This window comes from Vigna angularis, chromosome 4 (genome assembly GCF_016808095.1).
Source record: "Vigna angularis cultivar LongXiaoDou No.4 chromosome 4, ASM1680809v1, whole genome shotgun sequence".
In the NCBI taxonomy this organism is placed as follows: Eukaryota; Viridiplantae; Streptophyta; class Magnoliopsida; order Fabales; family Fabaceae; genus Vigna; species Vigna angularis.
The window spans coordinates 31534289-31558796 of record NC_068973.1 but is presented as its reverse complement, the minus strand read 5'-3'; the positions used below and the strand labels follow the sequence as shown (position 1 = coordinate 31558796).

General features: G+C 33.4%; 2 protein-coding genes and 1 long non-coding RNA gene across 3 annotated transcripts; 2 read left to right on the top strand and 1 right to left on the bottom strand.

The window, feature by feature from the left end:
- Positions 1–4071: 4071 nt before the first annotated feature.
- On the top strand, positions 4072–6587 carry LOC128196311 (uncharacterized). Its single transcript, XR_008248472.1, has 3 exons — positions 4072–4397; positions 4511–4574; positions 6399–6587. It is a non-coding gene; the product is annotated as an uncharacterized LOC128196311 (long non-coding RNA).
- Positions 6588–14155: 7568 nt separating this feature from the next.
- On the top strand, positions 14156–15878 carry LOC108331052 (uncharacterized). Its single transcript, XM_017565669.2, has 2 exons — positions 14156–14943; positions 15058–15878. Exons 1-2 carry the CDS (start codon positions 14587–14589, stop codon positions 15664–15666), a joined length of 966 nt encoding a protein of 321 aa, XP_017421158.1. The 5' UTR covers positions 14156–14586; the 3' UTR covers positions 15667–15878.
- A 1220-nt stretch (positions 15879–17098) lies between these two features.
- Positions 17099–22806, bottom strand: LOC108329848 (serine hydroxymethyltransferase 7). Its single transcript, XM_017564198.2, has 4 exons — positions 21593–22806; positions 20230–20632; positions 18070–18162; positions 17099–17639 (listed from the first exon to the last, which is right to left on the bottom strand). Exons 1-4 carry the CDS (start codon positions 22472–22474, stop codon positions 17416–17418), a joined length of 1602 nt encoding a protein of 533 aa, XP_017419687.1. The 5' UTR covers positions 22475–22806; the 3' UTR covers positions 17099–17415.
- Positions 22807–24508: the final 1702 nt, after the last annotated feature.

Here is a 24508-nt window from a genome sequence, read left to right as displayed (position 1 = left end):
TGGGTCTAGAAATTATAACAACTTAAGTAAATTTTATTTTTTCATTATAATTTAGTATAATTCACCCTTCTTTTTTTCTTAACCCTTTCCATCAATTGAAAAATATCAAGTGCAAATTTATAATTATGTAACGTTAATATTTTTCTCTATATCCATTCAATCATTGTTTTGTAATAAATTTGTTTTGAAATATAAGTTAAGTATTATTGGCTTTGATATTGTAATAGTATTTTACTGCGTTCAGTTTTAAAAGAATCAGTGTTTTGTGGTACACTTATTATATACTTTTGCTTTGATATAACATCAATTCTTTTGTTCGCACTTTTTTCAACACTAATTATTGGGAAAAAAATTATAAAAATGATTATCCAAGTTAATTAATATTTACTAAACTTTAATTTTTCGAACATTGAAATATTATCTTTTATCAATTCATCTCGTTTAACATAAATGTTGATTTGTATTTTAAATCATTAATAATTATATGTTTTATAGAAATATATTATATGTTCCGGACTGATATCGGGTCCATCGTAATTTAAATAATTAACTTAAACTATAAAATAAACCTGCAGTGCCAATCTCAAAGTAAGGTCAACAATGATTTAATATTGAGAATGTTTAAGAGCTCGCATGAGTGAGTAATATCAAAATATAGTTGTCATGTTAACTTGATTTTCCTTAAACAATTTCTTTTGTACTTTAGTTTTTAAAATAAAAAAATTATAATTGAAAAAGATATGTTTCACTAATCACGCATCATATTTTCTGTAAATTATGAAAACTTGCACAATTTTTCTCATTATACACCATCTAATGTCAAATGAGTGTAACTTATATAATAAAAGGATGATATTAAAAAAAGTAATGAATGTTTCCATAAGTTAAAATTAAATTATACGTATGATTTAACTTTGATAGATTTTCATTTATAACTTATTTACCTTTTCATTTTGAATTAAAATATAAATTAATCTTAACTTTTAAATATTTTTATCTTCTTCTAAAATGTTTAAAAGTATGTTAATTAAAACGGAAAACTTAAAGTTAATAATTTACTATTTACAGCATTTAAATACGAAAAATATTAAAAATTAATATAAATTAATATTAAAAATTAATATAAAATCTTCTAAAACTTTTTTCATTTATAACTTATTGTCCTTATTTTTTGGAAAATTAAAGAAAATATTAAATATTTTTCTATATAATTTTAAATATTATTTAACACCTTTTAAGTGGTTTGTAAGGATATACGTAATTTTAAACTTTATAACCTTAAATCAATTACATTTTTCTAAACCTTAAAATTTAATTTATTAAATTCTTATACTTGCATACTTTTATTGCTCGCGAACTTAAAAATTACTCATTTTAGTTTCTACACATAACCTTATAAAATATTTTACTTTTTCTAACCAAAATGTTGGGAGTAAAATAGATTAAATAGCATGTCTATAGACTAAAATCATTCAAATATTTACCTGTAATAAGCCTCTTTCACTTTTTTTTTATATGTAACCTTTCTTTTCCTTTCCAATTTTTCTATCTTCCAAAATTTCTTTTAAATTATTACTTTACCTTTGAGTAGTTTGTGAGGTGACTATTCTTTCTAGTCAGTTAGTTTTCAAATCAGAATAAATGTCTTTTGTTCTACATAGTTTTTTTTATTCTTTTTTACTAATTTAATAATTGCCTCCCAAGTTGTCATAATTTATGTTTGATCTATTGATATTAGATATGAAAAATATATGGTGATAGTTTTGAAATTAATTAGTCAAAATCTGCGTCTTACTTATAGAGGTTACATGTAAATTTTAAAATTTATATTTGATCCTATAAGTCAGATATATAAATTTGCATTTGTTACTCATTGGGTCAGACGTAAGTTTATGTTTGACTCCTGTAAATTAGATATAAAACTTTAAGAAAAAAATATGCAAAACGAACTAATTCGTACTTTCTTCCTTGCATTAACAACACTATTAATGGCGACAAACTTTGTAAGGGTGCTAGAGTTTTCATTTATGACTAAAAGGTATGTTTAGAGACATTTTCGTGTGTAAAGCTTTGAGAAACTTCTTTCTCTTTGGATATTTTTCTGTATTGAGTTTAGTTTTGCATCTTTTATCTTTATAGTGTAGGTGTGTGACTGTTTTTGGATAACTCAATCATTGTTTTGCATGAATGTTCTCTTTGTTTATCTTGGACGTGGGTTTTATGAATTTTGGTTTATATTAGATGTTTGATTAATTTTAGATTTATTAGATGTTTTATGTTTATGTAATTATAAGTTTATTAGATGAAGAAGAAAAGGAGAAAAGGAAGAAGAAAAAGAAAAAAAATTGGTGCAAATCTCACAAAAAAATATAATTTTTTTCTAGTTATGGTTGTAATAGACGTAAATGCAACATACATAAATTTATGTCTTCCATAATTACTTCTAAGCTACAATATACATAAAAAGTCTATTTTGTGATAAAGTTTCTTGTTCATAACAAAGTTCTATTTTGATTTGGTTAGTTGAACAAAATGAATCTCGTAACTTGTTTAATCTTATATTGAGATTTAATTGTGTTTGAATATGTATTATAAATCTTTAGGAGTTATGAATTTGTTAGTTATTGGAAGGTATTTCTTCTAGCTCTAACGATTTAAGTAAGGAAAACTATTATTTTTGCATCTTGTAAGTAAGTCAGATATAAATGTTAAGTTAGTCCTAGAAAGTGAAAACTTTTTGGAATTAGTTTAAAAATGTGGAATGATTAATGGTTATTGTTTGATTATGAAATTTCAAGCAAATGATTAATTAAAAATTATACATGAAATTTGAGATAATTGATTTTGTATAGTGTCGTCAAAATGAGTTGAAACCCGTGAGTCAACCCGGCTCACCACGGGTTTGAGCCAGGTTGAGTTGGAAAAAAATGCAAATTTTTTTATGCGAGCCAATTTTGACTCGACTCACTAAGAACTCGGCTCACACGAGTTGAACCTGTGGTGGGTCGGGTTGGCTCACCAACCCACCTATTTTTTTTAATTAAATTAATTATTCAAATCCTATTTTTTTATTGAAATCAAATTAATTATTCAAAATGCACAACTTTTACTTAGTAATAGAGCCTTTCGTTTTGCTATCTTTCCAAAAGTTACCCTCTGCAAATAAAACCCTAAGATTATAGATTGAAAAATATTATAGATGGAGATAAAGAAGATGATGCTTCAAGAGAGCATAATACTGTGAATTTATCCATTTAGGACTCCAATTTAATAGAAGGATAATATTATAGATTGGATAATTCAGGAATATATCATTTGTTTTATCTTGTTTTTAGACCTATCTATCTTGTGCTATATATTTTTGTTAATGGCTATATGTAGTTTCTTGGTCAAACGATTGTGTATGTCTCATTAAATTAAATTGGCAAAATTTTATGCTTGATAGCTTAGAATATATATAGAACAATATATTTCTTTTGTTTCATTTTCTTTTATATCAATTGGTCCAATTATTACTATTTCAATTTGATCGATCAAAGTAACATGTTATAAAAATCTGAGAAAAAGAAGTGAAAAAAAAGTTAATTAAGTGAGCCAATGAGCCAACCCGTTTAACCCACCAACCTGTGGTGGATCGGGTCGAGTTCGAATTTTTTTGGCTTGCTAATAAATGAGCCGAGTTGGGTTGGCTCACTAAGTGACCAACCCGTGGTGAGTCGGGTTGGGTCGGGCCGGGTTATCCGTTTTGACAACTCTAATTTTGTATGAGTTACAAATGTTTTATTTGGAAACTTTGAATATAGAATATCTTATTATTGTTGAGAGAATTTTGATAAGGTTTTAAATTGAAAGGAAAAATAGGTATTTGGAGTGTAGTTGTGAGGACTCAAAAAAAAAAAAAAAAAAAAAAAAAAAAAAAAAAAAACGTGCGTCCACGTGGCGGCAGGAGAGCGCGCCACGTCAGTAGTGTACATGGCCGACAGCAGTGCCCGACAGCCACTGATGGACGCCAGCCGCCACACGTCCGGTAGTGGGGAACAGTGGGTCGGCCAGCTGAACGAGCATCGGCGATGGTGGAAGACGCGTGGCAAAAGTACAGTGGTCGACCGTCCAGAGTGGGTTGGTGTAGTGCGTCCGGCCGAGCGCGCACTGGTATAGTGGAGACGTGCGTTCGGCTGAGTGGAGCACTCACCTCTTAATTTAATTCTGATAGATCTCTCTCTTCACCCTCTTTCCTTCAGTTTCTCAGATTCAATTCTCTCCTCCTTCTCTCTTCACTCTCTGCACCCTTCTCTCTCTAAGAAATCACCACTGCACCTCCTCCATTCCACACTCCGGCAAGATTGAAGGACGCTCGGCGTAGGAGTTCCAGAGAGAACGTTCGACTGGTGAAGCTGGTAGGTTCTTCCTTCCTCTCTGACGTTCGTCCTTAGCTGTGTTTGAGTTGTACGTTCGTATTTCTTAGAGTAGAGCGGTTCTGATTTTTCATTATTGGGGTTCGTCTGAACAGTGGATTAACGAGCGCTTGTTATTGGAATTTGAGTAGAGAATCTGTGAACGTTCGTCATTTCCGGGTAAGGGAAGCTTACTTAATTTAACTGTTTTGTTGTATGTGTGGGTGTGAACGTTCGTTATTTTACTGTATAGATGCATGATGAATGATGAAATGATGGTATGAACGTTCGTTATTTCACTGTATGATGTTGCCATGACTGATTTGCATGAACGTTCGTTATTTTGAAAGTATGAGAATATTATATGTTGATTTGGATGCATGAACGTTCGTTACTTGGATGAAATGAAATATATGAAAGTACATGATATGAATCGTTTGAAAAATGAGATTTTCTTCATGTGAACGAGTGGAACTATGAGAAAGGAACTGGAAATGAAAAATGAATTGTAAGAGGACTTTATGAACATGTACGTTCGTACTGAACAGTCATTTACCGTTCGGTTTTCCCCTAATAAAAGGTTTGAAATGTTGATCCTGTCATTTTAATAAATCCCTGTTTGAGGACGAACGTCCTCGTCCTAAATTGCCATGCTTGAGCGTTCGGCCAAGCACTGTTTTGATCTTCTCTTTGTAATTCCCATGATATTTTACGTTCGTTACTGAGACGGTCTCTGACCGTTCGGTGTTTGTTGGTCAACATGATAAATTCCCTGGTTGAGGACGAGCGTCCTCACCCTAGAATGCTCTGTTTGAGCGTTCGGTTTGGCACTGTAGAAATGTTGTACGTCTGATAAACTTCCCTCTTTTTGTACTTGTATATATATACGTAGCAGTGCATATTTCCGTTCGTATTACTTCTCCAAACTTCTCTTAGTTTATTTTCAAGACTTATCAATCTGAGTTACTGGACGTTCAGTCTTACACCAGACGTTCGCCCAGAATAGCGTTCGGTCTTACACCGGACGATTGTACTGGAAGGCGTTCGGTCTTACACCGAACGTACGCTCAAAGTGTCGTTCGGTCTCCAACTGAGCGTTCGTTATAAATAGTGCTCGGTCTCCAACTGAGCGTTCGGCCTAATAGTGCTCTTCTTTGAATTAAGCGTTCGTCCGAATAGTACTCGGTATCGTTTTGAGCGCTCGTTCTCTTCTCCCACTAAATAGCGTTCGTCCAATGAACAGTACTATTGGAATTTTCTGCAGATTTTAGCGTTCAGTCTTCGTTCCGAACGAGCGTCTTTTGGTCTCGCTTTTAGCGTTCGGTCTTTGATTCAAACGAACGTCCTTTTGGTCTCACTTACAACGTTAGTCCTCGATCTTTGGGGACAGAACGTTCGGCTTTTGGTGATTTTGTTATGAATGATGAAAATGATTATGGATTGATGAATAATGAATGATGAACAGTATTTGAGATGATATGAAAGTTATGAATATTGAACGAGCGTTCCAGGCAGGAACGACTCATGGTTGAATGTTGAAAGTTGTAAAGTATGACTGTGGATAGTTAATGCTGGCTGTTCATCCTGATGTTCCGTGAGTGCTCGTTCTCAAGTAGAGGACGCACGTCATGCGTGGGAACGGCAGGAGGTCCTTAGTCCATAAGTTAACGTGGGCGACGTAAGAACGGACTAACCTCGGGTGGCAGCTGATGAGGATGCCAGTTACCACACCACCCGGGTGCGTGAACGCCTGTAACTACGCAGATTTCATACAGTCCGGACAGTCAGTCGTGTTGAGTTTTATTTTGTACATGCGTTAAATTATGTGATGTATGATGAATGCGTACGTTGATATGTATGTGTGAAATGAACTGTTTGCTAGAAATTATGTGTTGATGCATGAGTTAAATTACGTAAGCTTACCCTTTCGTTTTCCTTGTGTTGTCCATTGTACTTGTACGTCCGTCTTGTCATTGCAATGATCATCCGTGTGGGTGTGAGCAGAGGGAGATGAGCGTTTGGAAGAAGCATTGAATGAAGAGAGCCTGGTTGATGTTGAAGTGAAGATCGAGCAGTGAGATCGCTCGGCCAGTATTGTATTTAGTTGAATTGAGTGGTCGTTCGACCATCTCTTGTTTTCTTTTGAGTTAATTCGACCGTTCAGTAATTATCCTGTGTAAACCGTTCGGTCAGGTTTCTTGTACGTTTATCTTAAATTTGTAAAACTCTTATGTGTGGTGTGCGACTTTTGCACATTCGTCCGTTATGTTGGATTTGTACTCAAGGACGTTCGTCCTTGAGCGTTCGTTCGGGTTTTATTTTGTTTTTAGTTGGAAAACTGTATTGAAATATTATTAAATGTGATTTTCTGATTTTATGGTGTTATGCTGTATTTTTGGGGTGTCACATTAGTGGTCTCGTTGGATAAGAAATTCCTATAATATATATATATATATATATATATATATATATATATATATATATATATATATATATATATATATATATATATATATATATATATATATATATATATATATATATATGGTTTGCTAATTTACGTACGCCTATTTTTTAGTTGGTACATTTTAGCAATGTGTAACGGGTTTTAGTAGACAAAAATACACTCATATTATGGATTCTAAGTTTTAAGGTCTCAAAACTAAAAAAAACAAGAAACCCCTAAACCCTTACTCACCTACCTCATTCCTCTCAACCCTTTCTCTTTCATCTCTCACTCCAACATTTTCTCTATCATCCTATGGTAGTCTTGAAAAAAAATCAGAAACACGAGTGGTTAAACAATTTTTTACAAAAAAATGATTTTATAATGAGTTTTCATTTTATAATTTTTGTCTTATCTAATTTTATCTAATTTTCACAAACATAACGACATATGAAGGAATTGGTAATTGGCCTGGAAAAAAATCAGAAATACTCGTTGTTAAACAATTTCTTACACAATATGATTTTATAATGAGTTTTCATTTTATAATTTTTTTCTTATCTAATTTTATCTATTTTTCACAAGCATAATGAGATCAAAGTAATTGGTAAATAGCCTGGAAAAAATCAGAAACACTCGTTGTTAAACAATTTCTTACAAAAAAAAGATTTTATAATGAGTTTTCATTTTATAATTTTTGTCTTATCTAATTTTATCTAATTTTCACAAGCATAATTTAATCCGAAACAATTGGTAATTGCAGATGATGAAATTAGAAAGGTTAGTGAAAATGATGAAATTGAAGAGATCTTGAATGAACCTTTGCCTCAACTCTTTACAAAGCCAAATTGTTTAACGATGAGTGTTTCTGATTTTTTTCACCTGGGGATACAGAGAAAATGTTAGAGTGAAAGAGATGGAAGAGAAATGATTGAGAGAAATGAGAGAGGTGAATAAGAATTTTGGAGTTTCTTGTTTTTTTTAGTTTTGAGAATAAAATTAAATACCCTTAACCTTAAAACTTAAAATCCATACTATATGAGGATATTCTTGTTTACTAAAATCTGATACAGCAAAGCTATATATATATATATATATATATATATATATATATATTAGATTATTGGTTATTAGGTATCATCGGTGGCTTCCTGATTTGAAACTATAATTTGTTCTGACTTATAAATTTAGATCTATTAACTTATTTCAGGAATATTTTTAAAAAATAATAATGAATCTTAACTTTTATACAGTCAGTTATTTTTAAAGTTAACTCACTATTCTTTTTTGGAGAATGGGAATATTCGACCTTAAAGTAACTTGCCCTGCTTAAATATGCAAAATTCTGAACTAAATCTTATTTCAAAAATTAAAGGTTGGATTTGTGTATTTTTCTTTCAACTTGGATTTAAATCTTTTAAAGTTTAACCTGTAACTGAATTAAGTTCTATCATAAACACTAGTTAATCAATTAGTCCAAAACGAAATCACATCACAATAAGAACAACGATATTCCCACGAGAATAATTTATCAGAAACTGGAGTCATTAATGAAGACCCACATTATGCTATGCTTATCTATATAAATAGTTGAAAGCGATGCAGAAGCAGAAATTTGCAGGCATTTTAGGGTTGCTTTGCTATATCCTTTTGTCCTAAACGAAAGTGGGCTTTTGTAGAAATTCTCTTGTCAGAATTTAAGACAAAGGAAGAATGAAAAAAAGTATCAGTGGTCCCCTCCAAACTCAATTAAATTGGGAATTAATGCCATAACGAACCTGTAGGGTTAGGGTTACCAAGCTACACCACATCCTATCTGGTTTAAAAATATTTTTGAGAACTTAATTACATTTTTAGTTGTATTAAAATTAAAATGAGAAACAATATTTTTATAATATTTTGAAAAAATTAAAACTAGAATCTCCCTTGGTTAAATTTGGGAACTGAATTTTCCATGTAAACAATGATTCATGTGTATGATTTTGTATCGTTTGAAGGTATGGAGCATTGAGAGTTTGTGGGTAAAAATGATGATGAGGATGAAAGAGATTTGGACACGCAAATCCAACCGTCCAATGTGTTTACTTTGGGTGAATGAGGGACCCAGACGCATAAGATTGCAACATGTGTTGAAGATGTAACAGAAATTTGTGAAAATGTGGTTACATTAATTTGGTTTGGGTATTCCTTGAAGCATGGGACACTTAAAGGAATGGCAATAAGTAGTAGTAGCCTTTGTTGTTTTTAAGTTATTTTGATTGATAGAGGAAATGGAAGGTTTTCCATAGAGGAACAAACAAGCCCTTGCCCACCATGGGATCCTATATCCACAACTACTCCTTTTGACTAAGCACTGTTTGGATTCTCCTCTCTTCTTTTGTTTCTCACGCAAGAATGCCAACCTTCTTTCATTTTTCCTGTAACTTCTATAGAAAATATATATTCTATTATGTCTTTGCAATATTATTTGTAATATATATATATATGAAATAAAAGTTTTTTATGCAGATTATATTATATTTACTCGTACACCACCAAGCAAATTATATAATAATTGTTATACACAAACAAATTATATCGTATGATGTTCAGAAAAATTAACAAGAATTAATATATTCATATACTCACAACTCATGAATGTTTGATTACAAGTTTGGGTTCAAATAATTTCATCAATAAATTTAAATTCTTTAGTAATAATTTAATATTTTTTAATCTTTTGTATCAAACTTTTATTAAGTATTAGAGAGTTATGTAAATTTTTCTTCGATCTTGAGTAAACAACTCATAATAGAGAAGGATTCCACAAAAAACAATTCTTTATGATTAAATGTCTACTCCTTTTATTCCGACATCATTATTTTACGATAAATGATCACATTCATAATATATAGGATTCTAGCATACTGTTTTGGAATGTTTTAGATATTCTTAGGAATTTTGTTGATTTGAATATGCAAATATGAGAATTTGCAAGTGACAAGTTCATTCGTCTTCATACATCAAAAAGATCAATTAGTTTTCAGGCTTTTAGTACTAAGTGATTTATGATGTAACATACAAGTCGTATAAAATCATTGAAAACAAAATTACTACTTATTGTAAAGGTTATTTATATAATATGGTAGCAAATTTAAAAAGAGAATGTTAACTACTCATCTTGATGAACTACTGATGGATTTTTATAAATTAACTGTAGAAATATAACATCAATTAAATGTAAGGAATGATAACACTTTTTAACTCAATTTTATTGCTGTGTTTGAATAAAGTAATTTAAAAAGATAATTTATTTATTTGAATAATTTAAAATTCTTTACACTAAAATAATTTGTTTGATAAAGTAATTAGACAGAAATTTAAATTTAAGAAAATTTAGAAGATATTTCAAATGAATAAAATAAAATAATTTCAAATACCCTTAAAAGCACAAGAAATTTGAATTTTGCACTATTTTTCACTTTATTGTTATTCTATTGATGAAGATTGAGTTGAGTCGGCTCGAGACGAAGATATAGCCAAGTAGACTTAAATTGAAGGTCGAGACGAGTCAATCTAGTTCGAAGGCCGAGCCAACTCAGTCCAGATCAAAAGTCGAGCCAAGTCAGTCCAAATCAAAGTTCGAGCCAAGTCAGTCCAAATCAAAGTTCGAGCCAAGTAAATCCAAATCAAAGATCAAGCCGAGACAATCTAGGCCAAAGGTCGAGCCGAGTCGAATCGGATCGAAGGTCGAGCTAAGATGTAGGTCAAGTTGAGTTAACTTGGGCCAAAAGTTTAAATAAGTCTACTAAGGTCGAAGGTCAAGCTAAGTCGACCTAGGTTGAAGATCGAGCTAAGTCAGCCTGGACCAAAGATCCATCTGATTCAGCCCGGGTCGAAGGTCAACTTGATTCAGCCTGGCTGAAAATCGAGCCGAGCTGGGTTGAAGGTTGAGTCAATTCGGTCTTGGTTAAAGGTTGAGTCGATTCGGCCTGAGCTAATGGTCAAGCTAATTCGATCCATGCAGATGGTCAAGTCAAGTTAGTCCATGCGAGCCGAGTTGACTAGAGTTGAAGGTTGAGCCGAGTATGCCCGAATCGAAGGTTAAGTCAAGTCGGTCGATGTCGAAAGTCAAGCTGAGTTAGTCCAACCAAAGGATGAGTCGAGTTGGTTAGATCGAAGGTTAATTCGAGTAGGTTCGAGCTGAAATGGTCCGAGTCGATGGTTGAGTCAAATCAACCCAGACCAAAGATCGAATCAAGTTAGCTTTAATTAAAGGTCAAGCCAAAATAAAGGTCGAATTGAGACTAACTCAACTCGAATTCAAAGATAAAATTGAGTTTACCTTAAAATAAAAAAATATATTTTATTCAAACAAGTAAAATAAAATTTATGATATTTCATTTACTCCTGTCAACACCCAATCTCCTCCTTTGGGTAAGTAAATAAATAAAAATAAAGAATAAAATAATAATAATTAATGGTGTGTAAAAAAGAAAATAATAAAATAAATTTTCCTTAATGCAGGACACATGACTAGAAAATATTTTTGGAATATTAGTTTGATATGGTAATAATTTGAATCAATATTATGCCAATAATTATAAGTAGTAATTAAAATAGTATATTAATATAATTTTTTACTTAAGTTGCTTTTAAAGAGGAAAATATGATTTTAAAATTGACAAATTTTCTGACAATAATTATAATCAATGTCTTGAATATTATTTGATTTCTTTTTCTTATAACCAATACATTTTCTTTCCCTATTTTGATCGTTGTCAATTAATTTACATTTAAGGCAAGATTACCATAATATTACAATGTGTGTATAAATATGCACGAAAAAAAAATAAAGAGAGACATGGAGAAATAACGAAATAGAAAGAGAGAAATAGAGTATAGAGGAAAATAGGTTCTCACACATAAGGGTTCTGTCAACGACAATCACCAAGGAAGAACAAGAGCAGTTATGTCACCTCTACACCATTCTTTTTCTCTTTTTATTGTACCTTAGTTTTCTAAAAGGTATTATTTTTGTTACTACACATAAATAACGTTTTTTTTAAATCATAAAATAAAGGGTACGCGTCGGTTTACGACTGATTTCTTTCTTTTTCCTACCATACTTAAAAAAAATACAAAATATTTGAAACCAAAAAATGTCAATTTTGTTAAACTAAACTTTTTTTACCAGAACTATGTGATCCCTGATTTTCCATCATAAATGGATATACGTAAGTTAATCCTTGTCGGGTTCCCTTTTCAAAAATATTCCATAATAATTTTCAAACAAACTCACAAACCTTTTTCTAGATAAAGAACTATGTGATCCTTCATTGTCCATTATAAATGGGTATATGTAGGAGCAAGGTCAATCTTTGTCGGGTTCATAAAACAATTTTTTTTTTGTTTCTTACAATTTCTTTACAGACATTTTTCTATATAAAGAACTACGTGATCTCTAATTGTCCATTATAAATGGGTATATGTAGGAGCAATGTCAATTCTTGTGGAGTTCATAAAACAATTTTTTTTTTCTTAACAATTTCTTTATATTTTTATTTCTGGGAAAAATTAAATATTTTGAAAATTCACGTCAGCTGTGTACATTTAATTAAAGGTAGGGCAGCCGCAATAGGATGCTAATACCTTCCTTACGCGTAACCGATTCCCGAACCTAAAATCTAGTTTTCGTAGACCATGTCTTATTTTATGGTTTTTCCATAGTTTTTCCAAAATAAATTAAGGTGGCGACTCCCAAAATATTTTCCTAAACCCGTTTGTTTTCGGTTCGCCGTCCCGTCACAAACCCGGTTATGACAACTTCGTTCAAACAAACTATTTAAAAGTAGAAAAAATTTAATTATAAGTAATTTAAATTTAAATACTAAGTATTTTAAGTTTTTGAATTGTTGAAATTTCTCATTTAAACACAAGATAAAACAATAAAATTATAAATCTTTATTATAATGTTCAACTCTTTTATTTTCTTATTTTGTGAGATTTACTCTGACATTTCTACTTGCTACAAATTTTAAGATGAATGAAAGATAATTTCAAACAGTGTCAAGTTATTTATAAGAGCGTAGAGATTTTGACTTAGAAGATGAGATTACTATGTTCAGTGATGAAATAAAATCTGCGACATGCATGTATAAGAAAATAAAAAAGGGACACCCTTTGTGACCTCATGTTTGGGTAAGCTAGGTTTGGTGTGAGGGGTGTCCATATTAGTGTTATTTCTTGTGCAATCTCTTCTTTACCTATCTCCAATGAAATCTTTGAAGACCAACATGCTTCTAAGATGTCCCATTCTCCGAAAACCCACGAGCACTCCTCTCAACCAAATTTAATAAGATGTTACCTTACCCAATGCATAATTTAGATTGCTGGGTAATGGTCCCCATTTCCCACATAAAATTAAAATATGTAAAATAAGAATTAGGGTATTTTATATACGGATAAAAGAGAGGATCGCATACATTACATACCCTTTTGGCAATAGAATAAAGGAAAGGAAGCATTTGGTGTTGTTCAATTAGTGACTAAATACGATCAATCAATTCAAACCCATTCGGTATGATGCACATATAATGGGACCCAGTTGCAATACTCAACAATGATGAAGCTATGCAGCTCAAAATCTTTTCCCTTTTTTATACCCATACATCTGTCTCTTGATGGGTAGTAAGGCCTACTCAATCAATGGCAGGGATATGTATTATTATTTCCTAGTAGTACCTTCAACAATATGTACTAATTTATTCAAATTATATACCCAGTTCAGATTTGGATTAAGCACCTTTGGAATTAAATATAATGCTTAAGAGGAAAGTGTGAGGAAGCATCATTATTATTATTTTTTTGTCATAAAACTAAGGTAGTGAAATACTTGTAGTAGTAACTATAATGAAAAGTGGTAAAGAGCACATATGGCCTCAAAAGACTGATTTTATGCATGGTAGAAGATTACGAAACACATAAGTACAAGCAGCCTCATCATTCCACTACACCACTTCTTCTTTTTGGAAAAACCAACAGAACAATGTAGTCTAGGAAAAACAAAACTCCAAATTTCAAAAGAAATGAGTTGAACATGAGCCACCACATTTCATAGCTCGAGGAAGAAATTGAGGAAAGAAGAAGCCAAACACCACTTAAAACAAAAACATAACCTGTATAGAAGGCAAAACTCGTGTTTAGACAAACAACTCAGTCAATCCAGTCAAACCGTGCATCACCCCACCCACCAAAATCTCAATCTTCCTCACACTATTCACCAATAAAATATCAAAATCTCACTCACTTCCAACCTCTTTGCAGTAGCTTGAAAACCACCTATCTAATCTAATCTTTCTCATGATAAATGTTTTGTTTGTTAATATTTATTCTTTTTATTTAGAAATTGGAAAGGGTTTTATTTTGATTTGATTTGATTTAATTTTTTTTACCTGGTGTGTTGCTTTGTGTCCATTAAACAATGAAAATGGCATATTACCAATCATCCTTTCCCCTCTGTAGGAAACACCCATCATTGCTCCCAACAATCCTTTTCAACCTTAGAAACCTGAGCTTCCAAGATATTCCATTCTTCCATTCTTTTCACTTTTTGGGTCCTCTTTCTTTTCCATTCCCCTCTTATGCCTCCTCTTCTTCTTCCACTCTCTCTCAATTTAAATATCTACCCCATTCCCACATCCACCTCTCCCCTCCACTTCTCCTTCTTCTTATCTTTCCCCATTCATTCATAATTCCAAACTTAAAATGGATCCCTCCTCCACCAACTCCGTTAACGGCTTCTACTCCTTCCTCACGCGAGGAATCGACGATCTAGAGCGAGTCTTCCTTACCACCAACTTCATGTCAATCCAATTCATCCAAAGAACACTCTCTCTCCTTCGATCCTTCCACACCCAATTGACCCTTCTCGTCCAAAAGCTCCACCTTCCCGTCGGCGACAAGTGGCTAGACGAGTACATGGACGAAAGCTCCAAACTCTGGGAAGCCTGTCACGTCATCAAGTCAGGCATTTCCGGCATAGAAAACTACTACTCCGCCGCGCTCACCATCACCGCCTCCCTCGATTCACACCGCCACATCACCCCCCAACTCTCTCGCCAGGTCAGCGCCCGTTTTCAATTTTCATTTCCTGTTAACTTGTTCCAGTGTTTTTTCTTTGCGACATTTTGAAGGCAATTAGAATGTTTTGTTAAAGGTGGAATTTTTTTGGAACAGGTTATGAGGGCGATATCGGGGTGTCGGAGAGAGGCGGTGGGGTTGGAGGAGGAGAATAGGGCGTTGATGGAGACGCGGATTCAGCCCCTGTCGCTGCGGTTCGAGGAGAGGGTGTCGATCGAGTCGAAGCTGAACGGGTTCAACGGGTTCAGAGGGGTGCTGTACGCAATGAGGAATGTGAGTTCGTTGCTGCTGATGATTCTGCTGTACGGGCTAGTTTACTGTTGGGGGGAGTCCTCGGATTTCGTGCTTGGCGGTTACGAGGGGTGTTTGTTTCTGGGATCGGCGTTCATGATGTCGACGGCGAGGTTGCAGCAGCGGGTGGCGGCGGAGATCGGGCACATGGGTGGCGCGCAGGGAATGCTGCTGCACGAGTTTCGGAGGTCGAAGGTGGCGATGGAGGAGCTGAGGGGGGAGTTGGAGAGGAGAGGGTCGCAGGGAGTGGAGTGGGAGAGTGAGGTTGCTATCAGGGAGAGAGTGGAGAATGTGAGAGCGTGTTTTGGGGTTCTCAGATCTGGAGCAGACAACATTGTTGCTCAGCTGGATGATTTCTTTGACGAGATTGTTGAAGGGAGGAAGAGGTTGTTAGACTTTTGCAGTCATAGGTAACTGAGTGACTGAAACAAATTTGGAGGAGAATTCAGGAATTGAAATAGCCAGTAGGTATCTGCTTGCCTGCAAGGAAAAAACAAAAAACAGAACAAAAAAAAGAAAATAGAAACAAAGACAAGGTAGAGGAATAGTTGATGGGGTTGTTGTACTTTTTATTAACCCTTTTTTTTAAAATTTTATTATTAATATTATTATTATTACTATTATCACTTGGGGTCTTTCTTTTGTTTTTCACAGTTACCTCACTTGAAAATGGGGTGCCACTGCCAAGTCTTTTTCTTGACCGCAGAAGCATGTAAAGAAGGTTCTCTGGAATTGAATGTGGTTCTGGGTTTGAAAACAACATTCGCATACGGGTTAATGAATGAATGAATGAAATTGCTATTCTTCTTGCATTAGAGATAATAAGATAGCAAAATTGTTTGGGAAAAAAGAAACTTCGATTCCTCCTTTAATTGCAGCCAGGAGGAAAAAGACAAAAGAATAGAAGGGTAAGAAGAAAGGGTTAAAAAAAGAGAAAGTTAGACACTGATAACTGCACACAGTGACAGTAGGGTGTATGTTATAATTTAAAAATAGTTTTCTATGGCAGCCTTGATTATTATTATTAGGATTGTTTTTCTCTTTTATGCAAGATTGAATTTGAAAGAAGAGTTTTGGTTGGGACGGAAAATGACTAATCATTCGGTTATAGTCCTGAAAGAATAATGGAAAGAGAGGTTTAGGACTGTAGAGAAAAGAAGCACTCTGAGATTCCTGGACTGCTTTAACGTCAAAAGGCAGCTTCTTTTGCTCTTGGGAAGCTTTTGTCTGATTCGGTTCACTTTGAAAGCAATGGAGGTGATGATGATGAAAACTTCGTCTCACCACATTCTCCCATTGCCTGACAACTCTTTCTCTCTCTCTCACAATTTTGTTCTGTTTCAAAAATTTTCAACCTCCCCTTTTTGGGGGCTTGGGGTGTTTAATATGTCACAAAAATTTCAGCGGTCACTTTCTTACTTCTAACCGTATCTCATGCTTTTTGTCCCTTGCCGCAAATTCATGCCTTGCCTCCTCACAAGGGTTCCACATGAATGATGCTTTAAAACAAAACAATAAATAAAATAACATTTAAAGTGCACACACAAGACACAGACAAAACAACAAAACAAGAGTAATATATATTGGATATCATCCAGCATGCCTCATGCCAGACGGGCAGATTTTCTGTTTAAAGCAATGGTTAAACGTACAGTGCTTACTGTACACTCAAATCACACCTTCTCATTAATCTTTGCTGCTGGGATATTACGTACTGTTCCCATATTTTAATCTCTCTCTCTCTCTCTCTCTCTCTCTCTCTATATATATATATATATATATATATATATATATATGGCTATGTAACCTATGCATCAGCCTCCGTAGCATTCAAAAGCATATTCAATGACAGGCTGTAAAATAATTCATTAACATTTCTTTATGTAATTTCCTTTTAACACAAGTTTCTTCATGAACAGGAGTTGTCAAAGAAAGAGGTATCAACCTCGAACAATTTCTGAGGTTGGTAAATGTGAAGTGGTGTGAATGTGATGTATGGTATGAGGATATGACTTCCAGTTGCATACTTAATTTACATAAGCTGACTACTAATTTTATAGATACAATAACAGGAAAAAAACCTATGGTCACTATGAGAAAATTCAAAAGATGGTATAAGCCAAGACGCTTCCTAACGATGCAATAGAGGTCTACAATTTCAAATCACGTATCGAATCCTGGCATTGCAAACTGGGAACTGAATGTCTCAACCCGATTTCTGAGCTCAGAAATATCTTTATTATTCTCAAGACCCTTGAGAAAATCTTTACATGATTTCCCATGTTCCCTTTGCACCATGCTGGTAATGTGAGCCGCCCTCAGAAGAAAATCAGCTATGGTCTCAAAATCTTCTTCCAAACAGCCTCTTGATGTCATTGCAGGAGTACCTGAATTCCAATGAAATGAACTTAGAAAACAAAAACATAGAAAACTCAAAAGTAGTACGTTTTAGCAACAATAGCAATGTCATTGCCGAAATACACAAAAAGATGTGACTTTATCCTCTCGCATGAGTAAGTAGTACACAATAGACATGAGAAATGGGCATTTCTTTCTTTCTACCAATTAATTCCCTGGAAAATATAATACTTCAAGGACTATTCACTGAATATGTGGAAGCTGGAGCTAACTGGAATTGATTATGAGTGTTCTCATGGAAGTCTAGCTTCTTAAAACAGTCTAAACTTAAATGCTAAACAAATTATATGAAAAAAAAATGATATTGAACACTACTGGAGATACTGAGTAGATTGAAACTCTAGCGTGTTATATTAATACCATAACTTTAGAAGTTCGTACTTTAAGAGAGGTACTCACCAATTCTCACTCCTCCAGTAGAAATGGAACCATAAATGGCACATTTATTGAGAGTGATGTGACACGCCTCGCAGACCTTTTCATAGTTTCTGTCTGTAATACAGAGTAAAATTATATAAGATCGTATTCATGTCAAATTTAAAAGATATAAGTTGTAAGAAAACGGGAAAGGAGTATTCGAATCATGAGCAGCGCACACAAAACAAGCACAATGGAATTTAAAAATTGAAATTGTCTTTAAAACAGATACATACATTAGCATCTTTAAAACTCAAATTCAAACAGTAAATGTTAACACTTAATACCTATTCCTTCTTTTCTATTCTTTTCTTTTGGCCTGTCCCCCTAATGGGATGGATCCTCTCCAACATAGCAGTCATGTTTAAATCATCTCTCTTCAAATATTTTATATATTTATATATTTATATAGATATTATTTGTCTAGCAAAAAATGATAGACAAGAGATTTCGACATTACTTTGTGATTTTAAAACCTGAAATGATCAACCTTTTCCTGTCCTTTAATCATCTCTTTTTTTTTATTGCTCAAATATCAGAACCAAACTTCATAGGAGTTTCAACAATACATACATCCAGTTACAGGTAAAAAAATTAAAATGGAGACATATTCCCAAAGCAAATATCTTGACTTTGCAAAGAAAACATAATATTAAATTCAAGCTGCAATTTCATGCAACATATGCTAAATCTGGCCATCATGATTTATTTAAAACACAATTCCAAGTTAATATTTTTAGAATCCAAGACATAGCTCACAACTACAAGGACAAACTTACACGGCAAACTTAGCTTTCTAGAGTGCGTAAATCTGTAGGCGAGTAAGTATGGGTATATCTACCATTAATTTAAAGTAATTTAAGTTCATGGGATACTTTAAAACTATCAATTACAGTGGAAACACCTTTACTTTCTCTCCTTACACATCTCTTCACTTTAAAGGGTTCAATCTATGCATGGCCTTGCGCTGACAAGATATCTTGATCAGAAAGCAAGGGGGAAAAAAATACAAAGGATGGCCTGATTATCAAAGCAGCTGATATAGCAAAAACCATGCACACCCTATAAGTTCAAAATGGACAAATTTTTAATACAACCATTTTAACCCTTGGCCAATTCAGAAATCTTACGCATGAATATCAGCCTTTTCTCCAATTTTTCTTCTCTTCAACGTAACCGGTTCCTGAATCATTCATTTACAACTCGCAAGCCAAACCCTCTTCAAACATATTCTTCATCTTAAGGTTTTAACCCATCAAGTCTCTTGGCCTTAACTTATCAGTGTGTCTTAAATATTATCCTAATCTATCTTAGTTACTGTGACAGAAACTAAGGAGATTAAATTAGGAAATACCTCCTAACTGAAGAAACTAAGTATCCAATCCATTCATCCAAAGTACCTATGAAGTTAGATGTCCAGCTCAACAGACATTACAAATAACAACAAAAGGTGGCTTGTGTTTGACTTTTCCTTCACGCTCAAAATTTTGAAAGAACTTAATGGTTATGCACTAGAAAATCAATCATCAAGGGGAGAAGAGTGATACTGACATGTTTAAACCACATGGTAGCTAAATGAAAACAGGCCAAGTCTAAGAAGCTTACATCGTAACTATTTCCCGTCTATCTTTATAATGCTTACTTAGTGGGATAACAACTGGTAATTGTTGATGCTGAACATATGGCTTTGGTTTCCATACATAAGTGGTGAGGTCCATAATTTTACATAAACTGTGTCACAGTCACTATATTATACTATACTTCAAAAAATTTGAAAATTATGCAGAAGTCTAACTAAACACCAAAAAACATTGTTGTGATTTAATCAATTGAAAAAGAACAAAAGATAACTAAAATCAGAAACATTTTATTTTATGACTCCAGTGATTTTTTATAAAATAATAATTTGAATTAAGATTAACTTGCATCGAAACACATAACATGTCCAAGTAAAATAAGCATACAAATTGTTAGGGACAAAATCATGACAGTTAAGCAACTTCTGTACTAGCATGATTTCCCATCTCCAGACACCAGTACGCCAAAATAATAACTCATTATTATTAACAGGAAAATAATAATTCCAAATGCAGTTTTAAGTTTAACATAATTTATGAAAAAAGACAGGTAGAAAAGAATTACCAATTAAACCAAGTGCTGTCAGATCCCATAGCAAAAGATGATTGTCGGTCCCACCTGTCACCAATCTGAAATTTCTTCTCAACAGCGCAGATGCTAATGCCTGCGCATTTCTCTTCACCTGCTGCATGTACGCTTTGTACTCTGGAGTTGCAACTTGTTTTAAAGCTATGGCAAGAGCAGCAATATGATTATTATGAGGGCCTCCTTGTAATGATGGGTACAAAGCAAAGTTTATTTTCTCCTCAAAATCATAATTACTATCGTCTCCATGATTAAGCACAAAACCTTGCCTCCTTGGTTTTGGCCCCCTTCTATAAAAGATGATACCTCCCCTTGGACCTCGGAGACTTTTGTGAGTAGTCGAAGTAACAATATCACAGTAATCAAATGGACTAACCACTTCCTGTAAAAGCCACTGTTAATATACTTAAAAACTTTTGACACAACACAACCATTTAAGAAATGAAGGAAGGTCAAACTAAAGTAAAGTTTACACACATGACAATTTTTCAATTAAATGCATTATGTATGGAAAAATTGAACCAAAATTAGAAACACAATTTCAATCGATGCATATTTTGAGATCCACACTGGCAATTTGACTTCCACCCAGAACATATACAGAGGTGATTGATGAAAAAAAACTTGTTAACTGTTAGAGGTAGGTTACATGAATCACACCACATCAAACATGCTAGGGGTTAAGTTCAGTGTGATCAATGAAAACAATTATATAATTTCCAGTAGAACTTCCATTCGCAAAAGTAATTTGATCAAATTCCAACTATAAAAATATTCAGGGGAGGATAGGGGAAAAAGCAAATACTGAGGAGGTAATTTTTCTTTTGGAATGTTCTAGTTGCTACAAGCCTACTATTAAACAGCAATCTGCATACGAGACTGCATTAGATCATACTGCTAGTGGATTCAGCTCCTTCTAAAACAAAGAGTACAATACTTTAATTTAAAAATCATCACTTGATATTCTAACAATACATAGTCTTTATGTATTTGCATGTATATAATCACAATCTCATTGTATATTTTCTTTTAATACTTGTAACTGCACTATATACTCTCTGACACGCCATCCTTCACAATAGACGAGTCAAATTCATTTCCAGTACGTGCGCAAAATCGTACAGGAGTATAGAAACTCTATCTGAAGAGTTTGATTCATAGCACATGACTAAGGGAGACTAAACTGTTTCACACAACTCTATCCCACTAGTTCTAAAGCATACAAAACAACTACCTCTACCCTCCAAAAAACCAAACCAGAACTCCACTCACCTTTCAAATTCGTAAACAATTATGAAATCAATAATAATAACAGAAACAAGAGAACAGACAGAAAAAACACCTTAGCTGCCACAAGGCCACTGATATGCGCCATGTCACACATCAACACTGCCCCACATTTGTCAGCAACCTGCCTGAACCTCGCATAATCCCATTCCCTGGGGTACGAACTCCCACCGCAGATAAGTATCTTAGGCCTAAAATCTATTACTTTCTCCTCGAGCTTATCGTAGTCTATGTAACCACTCTGAGGATTAACCTTATAAGGCAAAGTCTCGAAGAAAATAGAAGCAGCAGAAACCTTCTTACCCCATTGCGTATAATAACCATGACTCAAATGCCCCCCAGAGGCTGAATCCATACCCATAATCCTATCCCCGGGATGCAAAATCCCAGTGTACACAGCAAAGTTAGCAGAAGTACAAGAATAAGGTTGAACATTAACACCCCAATTGTTAGGGTGAAGGTCAAAGGCCAACAAAGCACGCTGGCAACAGAGAAGCTCAATCTCATCAATGTACTGATTTCCTGTGTAGTACTTGGCCCCAGGCATTCCCTCAGAATATTTATTGCTTAAATGGCTTCCTAAAGCTTCCATCACTGCCCTGCAAACGAAGTTCTCCGAAGCAATCAACTCTATTCCCTTGAACTGTCTTCGCTTTTCTTTCTCCATGATTTCGAAAATCTCGGGGTCCGCCACTCCCAGTGGCTGGTTCCACCATCCCACCGAAGAATCCATCGCCACACGCTTCGAAGGGAAACAGGGTTGTTGATGTCCTTCAATCTTCCTCTTCACGCGCTGGTCCATGAAGTTAATAGTCTCACCGTTGTTTTCTTCCTCTTCTTCTTCTTTGAGGTGTCGAAACCGCCACGGCACAGAGGTGTCGCCGAGAGGAGCCACGGTTGACGACGCGCTCAACCTGAGAGAGAGACCCGGTTCCATGGGTTAAACCCGAAATGACAAAATGGGAAAGGGGAAAGTTTGTGTTTTGACGGGAATTGAGGCTATGGGTTGGTACAACAAGAACAAGAACAAAGAGAACAGGGGAACAGAGGAACAGGGGACGAGAGAAAACAGAGGAATGATAAAAAGAGTGTTGGTGTAGAAAGCGAACGCATTTGGGAGAGAGTGAAAGATGAAAATTGTGCGTGTGAAATGAGAGAATGAATAGAAGAAAGAAAGAAAAGGTAGATAAAGAAGGGAAGGTGGATGAACCTGGATGTGATTAAGGAGAGAGCAGAGTGTTAGGTCCATGCGGATGGAGCAATGGAGGAATTCAACGTGGAAAATGAAATTTGGAACTATTAAATCAAAATAAGCACCACATTAACCTTAATTACAATACTTAATATAGTAACAGATACAGTCTATGTTTTGTGGGACCATGTGATTCCACACCTGGACGCAATGAAGTCTAGGTTAACTTGAGATGTTCTTGTGGATTGTGGTCAACGATTTACAAGATTGTCCCCCAACTATTTGTTAATATTCTTTCTTATTTTTCAGCTGGCAGAGGACATTACCTTTTAAATTTTTCGTGACTTTCGGTAACCATATTTTTGTCTTATAAAATGTGAACCATTGGCTTTAAAGAATCATAATGTCCATGCAAATGACATCTGTTTAGGCAGCAATTCTAATAACTTGGCCATGTTCAAGTTGACCGTGGTTCAACCATTAATGGCTGCCAAGGCTTCTGTTCTATCAACCAGTGCTTACTCATTCAAAATATATTTTTCTCAACAAGTTTAATCATATTTTAAATGTCTTCAAACCTTTTAACATATGCTTCTGGTGTTTATTTTAAAACTTATTTTCTTTTTGAAATATTTAATCATGTTTAGATGTGTTGGTACCATATATTATATGTTTTTATGTATATTTTACAATCTAATATATTTTAAATAGGGACAGCAAAATAACTTGTTTTTATGAAAATTGTTTTAATCTATCTAGATTTTAATAAAATATTATTGCATCGATTAGATTAGATATTGATATGGTAATATGGATATGACTAATATATTATATTTTAAATTAGGGTTAAAATTGGGGTCGATGAAGATGAATATGTATATTTTATAAACATTTCAATATCATATCATCATTTTAAATTATTGAAATATCCATAAATTTTACTTAACTTAAAAAAAGTTATTTACTATTTTTTTTCCTATTTTTATTGTCATAAATCTACTTTTACATAATTCGTTTTATTCTTTTTCAATTGTTCAATTTATAATTTTTTAAAATTTACAAGTATCTACATGCTATTTTTTTTCTCTTCTCATAACTTTTATTACGCTTTTCTCTTTTTAATTTTTGTTTAAATAATGTATTACATTATAGGGAATATAAATTCAAATAGTTTCAATGATATATATTTTATTATTTTTATTTTTTAAAATATTTTTATTTATTATTTTATGATTTTTAATTTTAAGTGTTTAATAATATAAATCTTTTAGGTTAGTGGATAGCATAAACAATTATATTCTTTATTCTCTTTGAACTCAATTTTTTCATCATATATTTTTTCTTTTATCATGATTACATTTTTTTTATAATTTCATTTAAATGATGTATTATATTTTAAGAAATATAATAATCAATTTTATTGAATTAACACATTCGATTTATTTTTCCTTTTTCATGATTATTTTTCCTTTTTCATGATTAGTTAAGTTCTGTACTTGGTTTACAAAAATGTGGATTGGATTGGTCCACTTTGGATTTGAAATATGAATTCAATGTTTCAAGCTTACAACCCTTCATTGATGGATACATTTTTTTTTTCTTGTGTAGTCATTGGTTTTAAATTATAAGTATTTTTCTTAAATTAAAAAATATACATATATTTTGTTAACAAATCTTTTTTAAAGTTAAATTTTAAATCACATTTAACCCATATATACGTTATTCAAATAACTTAGTAATTTTGTCACTTCTTCATTGCTTATCAAATAAAAAGAGTTT

Excerpts from the sequence above, each read along its gene's own strand:
- LOC108331052 (XM_017565669.2), top strand. The coding sequence starts at position 14,587 with ATGGATCCCTCCTCCACCAACTCCGTTAACGGCTTCTACTCCTTCCTC. Across the intron at positions 14,944-15,057 it reads CCCCCCAACTCTCTCGCCAG|GTTATGAGGGCGATATCGGG; the intron begins GTCAGCGCCCGT and ends TTTTTGGAACAG.
- LOC108329848 (XM_017564198.2), bottom strand. The coding sequence starts at position 22,474 with ATGGAACCGGGTCTCTCTCTCAGGTTGAGCGCGTCGTCAACCGTGGCT. Across the intron at positions 18,163-20,229 it reads GACAGCACTTGGTTTAATTG|ACAGAAACTATGAAAAGGTC; the intron begins GTAATTCTTTTC and ends TCTGTATTACAG. Across the intron at positions 17,640-18,069 it reads TACTGGAGGAGTGAGAATTG|GTACTCCTGCAATGACATCA; the intron begins GTGAGTACCTCT and ends ATTGGAATTCAG.